Source organism: Leopardus geoffroyi, chromosome D3 (assembly GCF_018350155.1).
Source record: "Leopardus geoffroyi isolate Oge1 chromosome D3, O.geoffroyi_Oge1_pat1.0, whole genome shotgun sequence".
Classification (NCBI taxonomy): domain Eukaryota; kingdom Metazoa; phylum Chordata; class Mammalia; order Carnivora; family Felidae; genus Leopardus; species Leopardus geoffroyi.
In genome coordinates this window covers 68,717,471-68,731,369 of record NC_059339.1, presented here as the reverse complement: position 1 = coordinate 68,731,369, position 13,899 = coordinate 68,717,471, and the positions used below count along the sequence as shown (strand labels likewise).

General features: G+C 49.3%; 1 protein-coding gene across 8 annotated transcripts in view; it reads left to right on the top strand.

The window, feature by feature from the left end:
* The window catches only part of DYM (dymeclin), a 336,944-nt gene extending 323,614 nt beyond the window's left edge, over positions 1–13,330 (top strand). For 4 of the 8 annotated variants that reach the window (XM_045458092.1, XM_045458089.1, XM_045458094.1 and 1 more), the window contains one exon: positions 8,586–8,780. In XM_045458092.1, the coding sequence (XP_045314048.1) occupies positions 8,586–8,765 (180 nt within the window). In that variant the 3' untranslated portion in view covers positions 8,766–8,780. Of the gene's footprint in view, positions 1–7,181; positions 7,729–8,585; positions 8,781–11,798; positions 11,934–12,927 lie in introns of those variants that run through there. The other 4 variants (XM_045458095.1, XM_045458090.1, XM_045458091.1 and 1 more) reach the window with 3 other exon arrangements.
* Positions 13,331–13,899: the final 569 nt, after the last annotated feature.

Here is a 13,899-nt window from a genome sequence, read left to right as displayed (position 1 = left end):
CTGCCTCTTATCACCCTGTCTCTGTGCTGGCTTTGGAAAGCTGAGAGCCTGGAGTATTTTTTCTTTCCTGCCGTAATATTGACAATAAAAATGCTCTCTCTCCAGTCGTTCTGGTTAGTCGTGGTGCTAAGATAAAGAAGGACTCCGAGATGTTCTGTGGCTCTCAAGTCTCTCTGAATTGTCGTAAACGGCCTGCCTGTCTCAGGAAAGCAGGAACAGGGTGATGGCGGAGGAAGTGGGAACATGACCAGAATGACTTAAAAAATGCTAAAGTCTACTTTGGCCTTGTTCCTCCCTCCCCATCACTCACGCCCTGGCCGGTCTGGGGGGTGGGGACCGGGGTGAGGGGTGGCTGCGTACTTGCCTGTAGCAGGGCCAGCACCGGCACGACCCCTGGCCTGGCACCGGGGCCACTGTTAACCAGAGTCGTCTGCCGCCCGTGGCCGCTTTGTTCATTTTGTGTGTGCCCTCGCAGGGTATTTCTTGGAACCCTGGAAGGAACCCTTTCTTCATTCAGCCTTTCTGTTCTTCAGCTCATCATACCCTGCCTTCCCATTCTCACTGCAGGGACACCTTTGTCCAAGGAGGGGAATTAAAATTATGCACACTTTGGGGGTGGGGGGGCTGTGCATCTTGGCCCTGAGCTGTTAAGAGGCTAGCTGTGAGCAGGATCCTGCACGCACAATCTGTTTGGAACATCAAACCAAGAAGAGTGTGGATTGGCCAGAGCTGCAGACACTTAGTATTCCGAATCTGTGCCCCATTAACATGGTCCTCTTTGCAGATAAACAGCAATAGCATAAAAGCAGTTAAATATTCGTGAAATGATTGCATGCTAGTGAAGCTAGGCAGCTCCTAGCGAAATTTAGACCCACTGGATTGTCTTGAAGCACCATTTTACACCAGCCTCTCCCATATTTTTTATTGCCAGTCGCCTTCCCTTTGTTCTCAGGCTCCATGCCATTGGTTCCAAGCCTCTGTGTCTGGGGCCCAGCCTAGCCAGTGCCCCCAAATACTGATTTCTTGTTAGATCTCTGCCACATTTTAGCCCTGAGGATCACTGTTGCTGTAAGGCCTCAGTTTCCCCGTGTTCTGAATGAAGGAGCTGTGTGGACGGTGTCTACATCTTTCCAACTCCAGCACTCAGGGGCGCATGAGCAGTCCGTGGTCTCAGTCCCCCCAGGTCCTGAGACCCTGTACGCCCACATACTGCTCCTCCTCCCAAACTGAAATTCTCGTAGCTCCGGGCACTCTTTCCCTTCGGCCTCCCTGAATCACGAATCACGGAATATTTGGCGCCCAAGAATTTGCATTTGAACAGGTGCCTACCCAGGTGGGACTGGTGCTGCTGCTCTGTGGCTCTCATTTCCCGAACGGGACTTCTGGCGGGGGACACGGGCTGGGTCCCTGTAGTTCGTTGGGAGAACGTTACACACACGTACACACCACCATCATCACTGCCGCCCCTACCAGTCATCTTAATGAACTTCACTGTGTCTCTTACCTCCGTCACCAGCCCTCCCCAGTGCCTGAAGAATCCAGGAAAAATAACATACGATTCAGACTCCGACCCTGTCCACCGTTAGCGCCCCGCCCCCCGCCACCTACCCCCATGCTTCTTTGCCCCCCCCCCCCAGCCTCTGAACCCACTCTTCATTACTGCCCTGCTCGTCCCTGCCTCCGGCGGCCTCCTCGCCTCTTCTCCACGTGTTCTCGCAGCCGAGGTCTCACCGCCTCCATGAAGACTGTCCCACACGTGACAGGCTTAACTGACCTCTCCCTGCTGGAAACTCTTCAGTAGCTCACTTTCCGTATCATTCTTCTTGGTATTTAGCGACGAAGTGCTGTTTCAGTGCTCGGTTTGTGCGTTTATACTTCGTCCCCTTACTAGGTTTCCGGGCCCTCCAGAACAGGAACTCTGCTTTATACTCGCCATGCCTCACAGGGTTTCCCACGGAAGAGGCTGCTTAGTTGATGAGGATGCAGGGAGGACGAGGGGAGGAAGGAGTGTGGTGGCTCCCAGAGCCACGGCGTCCTTCGCACAACGCAGCACGTGGCGGAAATACGGGCTTTGGTTCTTTCACGTGCTGGTGTATCGTTTGAAATCTTTACACCTGAAATTTTCAAAATTCAAACTCTTGAAAGCTTGACACTCAACCACGTTGTTGAACTATAACATAAGATGTATCCTATGTTCCCTGGATATTTTGTACAGGCCTTTGGGTTAGTTCTCCTGTGATGATAACGTAACAGGTATAAATTCTAAATTATATGCATCGGTGATGGTCCAGATTGGAGGGAGAGCTGTTACACCATTCAGTTCTCTCAGCTGTACAGTTGAGTATAGGGTAGGGTAGGTTCCGCCTTTATTTTTCTCTTCTTGGTTCCCAGTTCTCAATCACAGCTCTAGCTAGGGTTCTTCTTATTCCCCCTTCCTCCCTGACCTGCCCGACTTCCCACTTTGCTCTGTCTTTGCTTCTTCCCATTCAGGCTTCCCTAGAGAAAAGTTAATGAACGGCTTTGATTAGTTCTTTTTTTTTAGTAAGATTTTTTTTTTTTTAATGTTTGTTGATTTTTGAGAGAGAGAGAGAGAGAGACAGAGAGCATGAGCGGGGGAGGGGCAGAGAGAGAGGGAGACAGAATCCGAAGCAGGCTCCAGGCTCTCGAGCTGTCGGCACAGAGCCCGATGCGGGGCTCGAACTCATGGACCTTGAAACCATGACCTGAGCCAAAGTCAGACGTTTAACAGACGGAGCCACCCAGGCGCCCCTTGATTAGTTCTTTCTGAAGCATTCATTGCTTATCTCCTGTCCTGAGGTGTTCAACCAATTGAACATTCACAACTGATAGCCATTTTACAAATGGGAAGGACACACTAAGATGATATCTTACAGTGTGATACATAACACCAAATCAGGTTTTTGGCTCACTTAATAGTATGTTTACTGACTTCAAGGGGATAAAAACACAACTAATTTATCAGTAGCTTTTTTTTTTAATTTTGGGGAAGTATCAGCTGCTTTCCCAAAGAGAAGCCTGAGTTTGAAGGCATTTGGGGCTGAAGTGATGTTATTAGTATATTAGGTTTATTAGATCAATCCAGTAGCCACTTAATGTGAATTCCAGTTGACTTGGCGTACCTTACGACTATTAAGGATTTCTGTTGTTTTATTTGTACCTTCTTTTCAGAAGGGTAGGAGAAGGGTGCCTGGGTGGCTCCTTGGTTAAGCATCGGACTTCAGTTCCAGTCATGATCTCACGGTTCGTGAGTTCGAGCCCTCATCGGGCTCTGTGCTGACAGCGTGGAGCCTGGAGCCTACTTGAGTTCTGTGTCTCTCCTTCTCTCTCTGCCCCTCCCCTGCTCCTGCTCACACTCTGTCTCTCTCTCTCTCTCTCTCAAAAGAAAATAAACATTTAAAAATTTTATAAAAGGGTAAGAGTATGTGGGAGGGGGGTGTTCAGTCCCTTCTGGTGGTGACATTCCACGATTCCATGAGTTCTTAGCATTAAGGCTCAGGAATGTAATATGGATCTTTCTAACTGACCTAGACCTGTTTTTTTTTTTTAAGCTAGGGGACCCCCCCCCCCATCTTCTAGATAGCTTTACCTCACATTTACCTGATTTTGGAACTTCACAGACATAATGGTCCTTGAATGAAATCTAAGACTCAACTTCATCCCAAATTCTGCTTTTTGGCACATAGTAGTATTAGGAATCGTTTACAGCTCTCTGCTTCTGTTTCCTTTCCTCTAGATTTCCTGATACCCTTTGTTAGTCCTAATGACTGTGCAGAAGTAAACAAGTCTCGTTTTGTGTTTTTCATTCACTCCCAGCACATGTTGGAATAACCGTGGGGCCAGGACCGTTGACAGGAAGTCACAGGTGTGGCTCACCCACCCAAGGATCACGCTTGGGTCACTGGGCAGTACGGCCATAAGAAGGACTGAAACTGAACTTTAGGTTCTAAAATGCTTGCCATTAGAACCATGGCTTTTAAGTAGGGTTTTCTCCAACCGGACTGAGGAAAACATCATTGGTTTAGCAACCACAGGCTTCTCACATAACACTTGGAATAGATTGTTCTTTCCATAAGCAGAGGGGGAAAATCCTCCTACCTATAATGGGTACATGGGAATGTAGATTATCAGAGGCTGGTTTTAACTTCTTGCTAAAGAATAATGAAGGCGTGGCTTTTGTAAATGTTTTATTTATTTTTGAGAGAGAGAGAGAGAGAGAGCGTGAGGGAGAATGTGAGCAGGGGAGGGGCAGTGAGAGAGTGGAACAGAGGATCCAAAACGGGCTCTGTGCTAAGAGCAGACAGCCCGATGCGGGACTCAAACTCACGAACCAGGAGATCATGACTTGAGCCAAAGTCAGACGCTTAACCGACTGAGCCACCCAAGCACCCCAAAGGCATGACTTTTCTAAGAATGGGCGATGTCCCTTACAGTCTTGGAAAACTAGCACATTTGCTTATAACTTCAATCCTAAGAATGTTCGAAGAAATTAACTCTTAAGAAATTAGAGATAACTCTTCCAAGGTGTCTCAGATGGAATTGTCTTTCCAGATAGTTCTTTGACATATCGTAGCAAAGTCTGTGTTCTCACCTGACGTGATCGCCCGCACTCCCCCTCACCAGTGGCACACCAATCTGGGCTGAAGTGTGCCAGGGAAGCCTCCTGCCTGCCTTTGTCCCGTGTATTCCACGTGTCATCCACGCGTAACTCCCAGCGTGGACCTTTCAGACTCTACGAGGATTCTCGTTTTGCCAGAATTTGTCTAAACATGATTCAGAATCTTTCTCCAGATCTGTATCTCTCACTCCCCTAGTTCACATATTAATCTCAAAAAAAAAGAAAACAGTGTAAAGAAAGGTTATCACTGATATAGCACTTAGGGCTTAAGTGTTAATTTGAGGGCATCTGGCCATACCATAATCTGGACAAGAGTAAACAGTAAAGGACTGATTAAAAGTAGAATTTGTCTCCATTTACATATTATGCACCAGTCTAGTCCATGACTATAACTGATATACAAAGAGTTCCCCATTTTCCATAATTAGATAGATTCTGAAATATAAAATAGGGCATTAATCGTGTATGTCAACAGTATCCATTATCCACGAGCTGGATTTTTCTACCGGCAAGAATCGGACGCGGCAGAATGGTGGCAGACAAGGAGTGTGGCAATCTGAGAAGTAAATGAATCTGTTAGCTTTGAAGTATTGCCCCCCAGACCCCAGTGAGTCAGCTCATTGGCTTCTCAAAGTGACATGGGCTTAATTTGGCTCACTTTGCTCCCAATAAATTGAGACACTTATTCCACTAACTCACCTAGTGTGCCATACTCAATCTTCTAAACTCTCCCCCGCCCCCGCTCCCCAACTAAGAACTCTGGGTTTTTCTGCAAACAGCAGTTTGTACACATTTGTTCACTTATTCCTTCCTTCATTTATTCAGCAAACAGCCCTGGCAGTATTCTCAGCACTGGGGGACGCATCAGTGGAAAAATAAGAATCTCTGCCCTCCTGGAGCTCGTATTCTACTTAAAATTGCATCTAATGGTGGCATATTTATTTTCTGGGATCTCACTCTCCTGGCCAGCTAGCCGGGCCCTATCCAAACTGAGAAGCCCCTGCAGGGGGATAATTCCTGCCACCACCCACTCGCCCAAAAGCCTGCTTCCAACAAAAGGAGTTCTGCCAGTAAATGCTCCACTTTGGCCCTCTGTCGCCCACCCTGGAATCAAAACGTCCTCCTCCTCCCAGCCTCCTGAATTGGAATTGATTTGCCTTAGAAACAGGTGCCCTGACTCAATAATGCAGGTCAGTCTTCTTGACTAGTTTATACATTTAGCAATCCAGACTGCTGCCTCAAAGCTAATGGCCGTTAAATTACAAATATCAGTCCCCAACCTGTTCTCTCACCAAATGAATGGACTCGTCATCCCGGCCCTCAAGGCCAGCCTCCCTGTCTCCACCCCCCCCCCACCTCCACCACCCCCCCCATCTTCCCAACACCATGGCGGCTGGCCTCAGGGCCCGTGCGCTGGCCCCACGCTCCTTGCCAGGCCCAGGGGTGTGCTCTTGGCTCATGAGGGTCTCTGCACGTGCAGTGCCGGTTCCCTGTCCCCGGCCCTGTCCCTGCAGGTTAGAATCCATCTGTCGGGGTCTTTCTCCAACTTTTGCAACAACAGGAGAGCCTGTCCATCCATCCTTCTCCTTTGTGCCACTGCACTAGCCCTCAGAGAGGGAGAAATTCAAAACTAAAGATACCTTTCTTTCTGTGATCCCCTTAACCTGGGTCTGTAAGAGAAGAGTCTAACTAGGGATATTTGCTCAGGCTTCGCACTCAAGCGAGTTTCAGATTCTGGCCGATGACGTGATGGTAAATTTATGGGGAGCTCATCACCAGGTTGGGTTCAACTTTCTACTCTCTCCATCTATGTTTCCTAAAGTTTTTTGACCACTCATTGGTCACAGGAACTGTGTCACTTGCACAGGTAACAAGACATTGTCCTGAGCGAGGGGTGGCTGGTCACCCCGCCCAAGCTGCCAGGACAGGTGCCTACTCACCCATAACCCTCTTCCTGGGTCCTGACTTAACTTCCCAGAGAGTCCCCCCTCCTGGCCAGCCAGACTGCTCCCACCTATGCAATGTATTGTGACTGTCTTCTGAGCCACCCTCATCATGGACTTCTTAATTTCAGCTTTGTATTTCATAATTTCTAACTTTTAAGAAGTAGCCCTTTATAATTTTCTATATTTTGAATTCAGTTTTTCATCGATTTTGCAATTCACACAAGCTGGAACTCCATGTTCAGCGTTGCTGTCATTCGTAGACCAGTGCCCGTCTTCTTTTTGTCAGTTAAGTAACAATACTGGTTGATAACGTTTGTAACTCATTCTACTACACATAGAAGAGACTGCAGTCCAGGCTTGTGCAGATGGTAATTTAGCTGAATACAGATGCTTCAAGTGTCTGTTCCTTATTTCTCCTGGAGTTTGCTTTCTGAGCCCATCTAACATCTTCCGACCCCAGTGTTAGCCAGATGGACCAAGAAGGGAACGCTCCTGGGGCACTGTCCTTCCATATTCCGTGCTGCCCTCTGTTCTTCTCCCTCTCGAATTATACCCCCTGTTAGCGGAACATCCATTATTTCTCTTTCCTTCCTCGACAGCCTCAAGCACAGCACATTGTATGCAGCTGGTGCTTAACCAGCATTTAACTTAAGGCCCCATCGCTGAAGGTGGCAATGTTGCACAGCCATAGCATATGAGGGTAAGAAGGGGAGGGAAGCTGGATAACCCTTCCCAAATGCACCCCCAGACAAAAACGTTGTCTGTGAATGCTTTTACCTTGCTGTCTTGCAACAGGATCTTGAAACCAGTTTGCTTTTCATGTGCACAGAACCTGCCCACCGCAGACGCTTACGTGTGGCGCTAACGGGAACCCACCTCCTCCCTCCTAACCCCCACCCCCCCCGCCAGCAGTGATGGGTGCCTTGCGACTGACCATCACCTTTCACTCGTCTCTTCAGAGGCTAAATGTGGGCTTTTAAAGAACTCTCTTTAACGTGCTGTGTAGCTATTTGAGTTTAAGCTGTACTAAATTTCTGGAGCCGTGCCAGGTGCTTGCTAGAGTTTCTGGTGCTATCTATATAATCTGTAGGGGGAAGGGGGAAAACTCCATTGAACTTTCGTGGTAATAAAAATTATTGTAGTTGAGCCCTGTGTCTGCTCACTGAACTTCCTGTGGGTTTTCACCAAATCACATGACTGACAGCAGAAAGGCTTTTGGTCTTTAAAGCTTTTGGTCTGCTTGTTATACGCAAGTCTCAATCACCAAATCAGACCTTTGCTTTGTCTCTGGGCTGGGCGTCCGGATGTCCCACTGTGGTGGGTTGATTCACTGGAGCTGATAAAAACATTCCAGCCAAACTTGAGAGTCTAGCATTACCTCTGGCTCCAAAAATCAAAACAACCGGATTGTTGTAAGTAGCTTTGGATTGAGACCAAGCTCCAAGCCTTTTGAGAGACGGGTTTTCTCTCCTTATTGAGCTGAATCACAGGACAACTGTCTCAGAAAGAACGGGGCAAGAGCCTAGGCCCAAGGTGAGCAGCACCCTGCCCTCTGCTAGCCTGTTCCAGAAGATTCTTGCCATGACTATCAAGTCAAAGCCCCCGTGTCCCCAGAATGCCTCCTGTGCTTTCCCAGAGTTTTAGCAGTCCTCAGGCACATCCACCCGGCAGCCTCTGGCTAGAGCCCGGCGGGGGGCCTGAGAAGTCCAAGAGGAGATGCGGTTAGAGAGCGTGTGGACAGACGTCAGAGCTGGGAAGGCCTGGCAGGGCCCAAGAAGCCCAGTCAGAATGAAGACACTCGAGTGAGGAAGTTGGACTTCCCTCAGCCATCACAGGATGGCATTATTGTTCTCCCCAGGCTTGAAAAGGAACATAAAGAATGATTTTTTTCTAGGTTGTTGATCTGACATTCAGACTATGACGTTTCTTGGACCGCATCCTGACAAAATGTGTCCCCAGTGTCATTAGTGCTAAATAAAACCTTTTGTCTTTCTTTTCCTTAGCTCTCAAGACTTCTAAGACACACTAGAGGAGCACATATTTTTGAGAATGTCTATTTAAATCTCCAACCATGTTGGCTGTCTGTAGCGAGACAGGTAAATTTGAGAGGGGATCAAATTAAATGCAGCTTGCGCACGGCTTGTTACACAGAGGCTGCATTCACATTCAATCAGGTTGACTGAATAGTGTTTCCAAAACTCTGTTATAATTTCTGTCTATTATTTCACCCCTTTAAAATGTTCCCAGTACACGGCCTTAAAAACAACTCGTTGCAAAAAAAAAAAAAAAAAAATGGTAGCTCTTTACCTTGTGCTTTCAAATGTGTGTAGCCAGTTTTAGGGAACATGCTCTCTTTTTTTTTTTTTTCCTGCTATTATGACTTATCCTCCGTTCTGAACCTTTTTTAAAAAGTGCCGGGGAAAAGTTCTGAGCAAAGAACCCCCAAAATAGCACCTCACGGCCCACGTGTCCGTTTGAGGAGAGAGGAGCCCGTAGTGTCCGTTCGGGGGCGAGCGTGGGTGCTGCCCACGGTGTTCAGGGTCTGCCGGAAATAGAAGTGCGTTCATGCTGTTCCGTCCGTGCTTGCTTTTCACCTCTCCTGTGTCCAGTGGCACACCCTCGGGCGACGATGACTTAGGCGTCCGGCCCGTGGCCTTCACGAGCCAGCACAGGCAGGGGCTGTGCCCGAACCTCCACCCGCTGAGCCACAAGCTCTGAAGCCACAAGAGCAGCTCGGCCACAGCCTCGTGCTTGTCTTTGTGTTAAGCATTTGGGAGGCTTAGCCTTTAAAGCCCTCTATTGTCAACCCACAGAACAGCCCGGGACCGTTAGATATTTAGCCCGTCCCCAAGACCGCCACCAGCTCATCAGATTTGTCCCAGCCCTGTGAGGGGAGACGAGGTGGTCGAAATCAAAATCTCACGGTAAACTTTTATGTTGTAAGAGTCTGGGTGAGGATGTGAGATCTGTCCCAGGTCACCCAGCTACTGCGGCTGGACTTTGAGCTCTGAGTTGCCAGGATTATGCACGTCTTGCTCAGCTAGACTTTTAGTACTGTGCTCATGACGCAGTAGGCTCTCAGTACATATTTGCCGAATGAAAGAATCTGTGCCTTTCGGGTGCTTTTTCTGGGTACTTCCAAGATTTAGTGAGTGGCTCAATGTGAAGCGTTAGAATGGGCCCGCCCTACAGTAGGTGATCAGTTATGTTCGCCATAGCCTCAGAGTTGATGATGCTTTTACGGAGAACTTCTATAGAAATAACCATTGGTCAGCTCGAAGAAAAACTTCGTAATAAAATACATGCCTGGTATTGACAGATAAACTTGACGCCATTTTATATACTGTCTTCCGTATGTTATTATGTACTATATATCAGATGTTCTTACCACTCTGGGTATCCTCCCTTGTTGAGACTCTGTGTACTCCATCTACTCCAGAACGAGATGGGTTGTTGTTTTGACATAAACTTGAGCCACAGTGAAAACCAGGCATTTTCAGCTCTGTTTGATCAGGTGGTGGGAAGGATAGTCGCGGGCTGCCGTGTGATCGAAGGACAGGCTTGGACTCATCGCTGTTTCTACCTGAAGAGTCATCGGAATCCCCCAAAATCACGAGGGCAGGTGAACCTAGTGCCAGCCACTCAGCGACTCTTGCCTAAGTGTCTTTAATTAAGCTGGAAGGAGTTCTTACAAAAGCATTTGGTTTTCTGGTTTTCTTTCCCATTTTACCCTCAGAGATGCAGAGAGCAGCCTCACGCAAATGGCCTCACATCCTTTCCTGACGCCTTCATAGGAAAAACCCCAATAGGTCCCCGGATGGAGAAAAGGTTTCACATCTTTTAGTCACTTCTGTTTCTAACAACAAGTGCATCGTATTGGTGACCTTACTACTTAGAAATGTAGGATGTTGTTATTTCCATCGGAAAGAGGGAATGTGGGGGCTCTGAGCTTTCCAGACCACCACCCTGTACCCGCCCCTCCCCGGCCCCTCGCTTCTCTCCGGGTCAGTGGGAGAGGTTTTCTCAAGTTTGAGGCCATTCTGAGAACTAGGATTTTCATCCTTATTATTAGGGGGTAAATTTCCTCTTCAAACACAACCCCTCATTCTTTCTTGATTAGGACATCACTGTGGTTTGGTGATTTTCGAAGGACCATTAGTGTGCCGGGTTCTGTTCCATGCAGCGAAAGAGCACGGAACTACCCCTGAGGGGTTCTGCGGAGCCTCGGAGAGTTGAATTCCGGGACAAAGCACTAGGGTGGCCTCAACCCTGTGTCCGTTTTCACACAGACTTTCCCACCCAGTCAGACCTACACCGCCCCACGGGCCGGGTGACTCAGAACCGGCGTAGCCTCCAGGCCCCACTTGGTCTTCCATTAGTGGGGTTGTCTGGATCAGCTCCGTCAAGACCTCGTGGTGACCACAGCATGCGCTCGGTCGCACAAATGCAGGTTTTTCACAAGAAAGAACAGCACTGTGTTGCAGCCTATAAGACACCTGCTTCCGTGACAGAGACTTATTGCCACCTCCGAGAACTCTGTTCCCTCCTACCTGAGAACCCCGGGCCAGGCCAGAAGCAGCACAGAGCATGTGAGGAGCTTCAGCAAGGGTGCCAAGGGCCCAGGCCCCCCAGCTGCTGAGCGGTTTTGGTGCACCCAGAGAATGCGGGCCCAGGGTGGGAGAGGCTCAGGGGGACTTCGGGAGCAGCCAGCAAGGGGATGGCAAACCAGGGGGCCCCGCTGAATGCCAGTCACCTCAGGAAGTGCTGGCATCCATCCACATCCCTTAGCTGACCAGACTTCGTCAGCCAGACTGCCCGGGGGAGCCAGGGTGGGGGGAGGAACTGTCGCCTACGGCGTCACCGTCACCAGCATGGCCGTCGGCACACTCCGAGACTTCCAGCCTCCACTGATGGTAACGAAGAACTGATTCGAAACACTCCCAGTCTGAAAAGGCTGGGGTTCTCATTAAACCACAGTAGTTCTGCAAAGGCCTCTAAAGTATGGGGTACGTCGAGCATGAGGGAGGCTGTAGGGGTAGGTATGCTGGTGCTGGAGTTCGGGCCACTGATAAATCCCATTCGTGTATATTCTGTATTTACATAACGCCTTTGGAGCCGTGGAGTAGAGTTGGTTTTCATTAAAGCTGTAACAGATGGGACCGGGCTCTGTGTGGTATGTTGAAGTAACATCCGTGACCAGGGTGACCCCCTTTCAGGAATTCCTATACACGTTTTCAAGATTTAACTCAGAACTCACCTTGCCAGAAGCATTTCCTGCTTACGCTGCCCTTCTCTCATCTTGCTGGAACGCCGAGGATCCGGCACTTAGGTGTTGAGTCTCAATTATTGCAAATGCTGCTTTCAAATCCCTACAACTCGGTAGGTGGATGGGTGGGTGCCTGGGTGGTTTTCCTGCCCGCCCCCCCTCCTCCATCTTAGTTTAGGCCTGTTTGCCTATCCCCCCCCCCGCCCCCCCCCGGCCCCGGGCCAGGCCTATCTCCGCCTCTGGCAGGTGCCCTCCATTCTCCACACAGTGATCGGAGGCATCCCTGCACAGAGGCCTTCTCACCAAGCCCCCTTCTCAGACCCATCAGAGGCTTCCAGGACGCCCGGGGGCCTCGAGACCAGCAGCCCCATGAGAACCACTTCCTCTGCCCTGGCACAGGTAGAATTAGAGAACCTAAAGGCCAAATCGTGGTGAGGCGCTACAGGCCCAGTGCTTGCTTACCAGCCGGGTCCCCTGGCTACGTGCACAGAGTCAGACCTGGGCGATTCCGGAGCCTCAGCGAGGAATCCCCCAGCCTCCCTCCATGAGGCTGCAGCCCTCACCATGGCCCCCAGGAGAAGGCCAAGGCCAAGCTGTTCGGAGCAGCTGCCGCCCCGGAACCGGCCCGGCCTTCCACTGTGGACACGAGCCTGCCCCCGCGGGTCAGGGCTCAGCAGTCACGAGGGAGAGCGCCCATCTCCAAGGCGACTCAGCCCTGAAAGCAAAGTCCCTCAAGAAGAGCCAGCCCTCAGCCTGTGCGGCAGCTGGTCTCTCCTCGAGCCCTCTGTCAGCCCAGTCTGACTTTTGTCCTCCCGCCTCTCCCCCCGTTCGGGTCCCTGCTCCGCTCGGCAGACTGACATTAGCAGACAGGTACTGACAGGGTGACGTGTCTTTCCTGTGGGTAATTCACATCTTCTCAGGAGTCATCTGGAAACTGGCCCATAAAGCCCCTAGAGCTCTCGGGGCCCATGACCAGTTAGGGAGGTGGGCTCCCTGCATAGCACACAGTACCACTGAGACATTGCCGCTGCTTTTGCACGGAACTGGAACATTATAAAATCGTCTCGTTTTTGTTGCAGAAATTTCCAGAACTGAAATTCAAATATGTGGAAGAGGAGCAGCCCGAGGAGTTTTTTATCCCCTATGTCTGGTCTCTGGTCTACAACTCAGCGGTAGGCCTCTATTGGAACCCACAGGACATCCAGCTCTTCACCATGGACTCCGACTGAGGGCAGGATGCCACGTCCCACCCTCGCCTCCCTCCAGCCAAGCAGCCCTTCTAACTATTTTCTTTCTGGGGAACGGAAGTAGACAGATTGCCTGGTGTATCTTCCGTCAGAGAGGATCACCCGAGCATGTTTCCCTTTCACACTTGGATTTGGAGAATTGGTGCCCGGTTGGCAATAGATCGCTCAGCTTAGATTGTAGTGCAAAAAAATGGGGAGGGGGGTACCCGACAATAATAAATGCAAAAACCTGCTATTCCACACGCAATTTTATTTCTAAACCAAAAATCTAGAGCTCTTCCAGGAACCTGATGCCTTAGGCATATAACACTTCACCAGTGTATACTGTGGGTTTTCTGTTTTGGGTTTGTTTTTTTTTGTTTTGTTTTTTTTCGCATGTTCAAGATTTTTGTTTTGGGGTGTGTGTGCTTGCGTGTGTGGGTGCGCGCACGTGCGTGCTTCTTTCAACATTAAGAAATACCTGAAAAGATGACAAGACGGGAATTAATGAGGACATGAAGTCACATGTGTGAGGGGTTGCCTTTCAGAGGGCCCGTGATTTAATAAACACTATGGCCGGGCAGTTGGATAGAAGCCTTTAGATCAGATCCCCTGCATCTTTCTCAAAGAAAGAAATGGCTCCTTCTCATGAAGTTCAGATTAGCTTTTCTGTGGATTTGGCCTCTGAGCTGTAGCTGAATTAAATTGGAGTCTAGCACAAATTAAGTTAATCTACTCTGTATTAATCATTGGGAAAAGAAAAGTTTCATTTTGAAAGCAATCTTTTTTCTTCAACCAGACTAATAGGAGAAAAGGAGACCAATT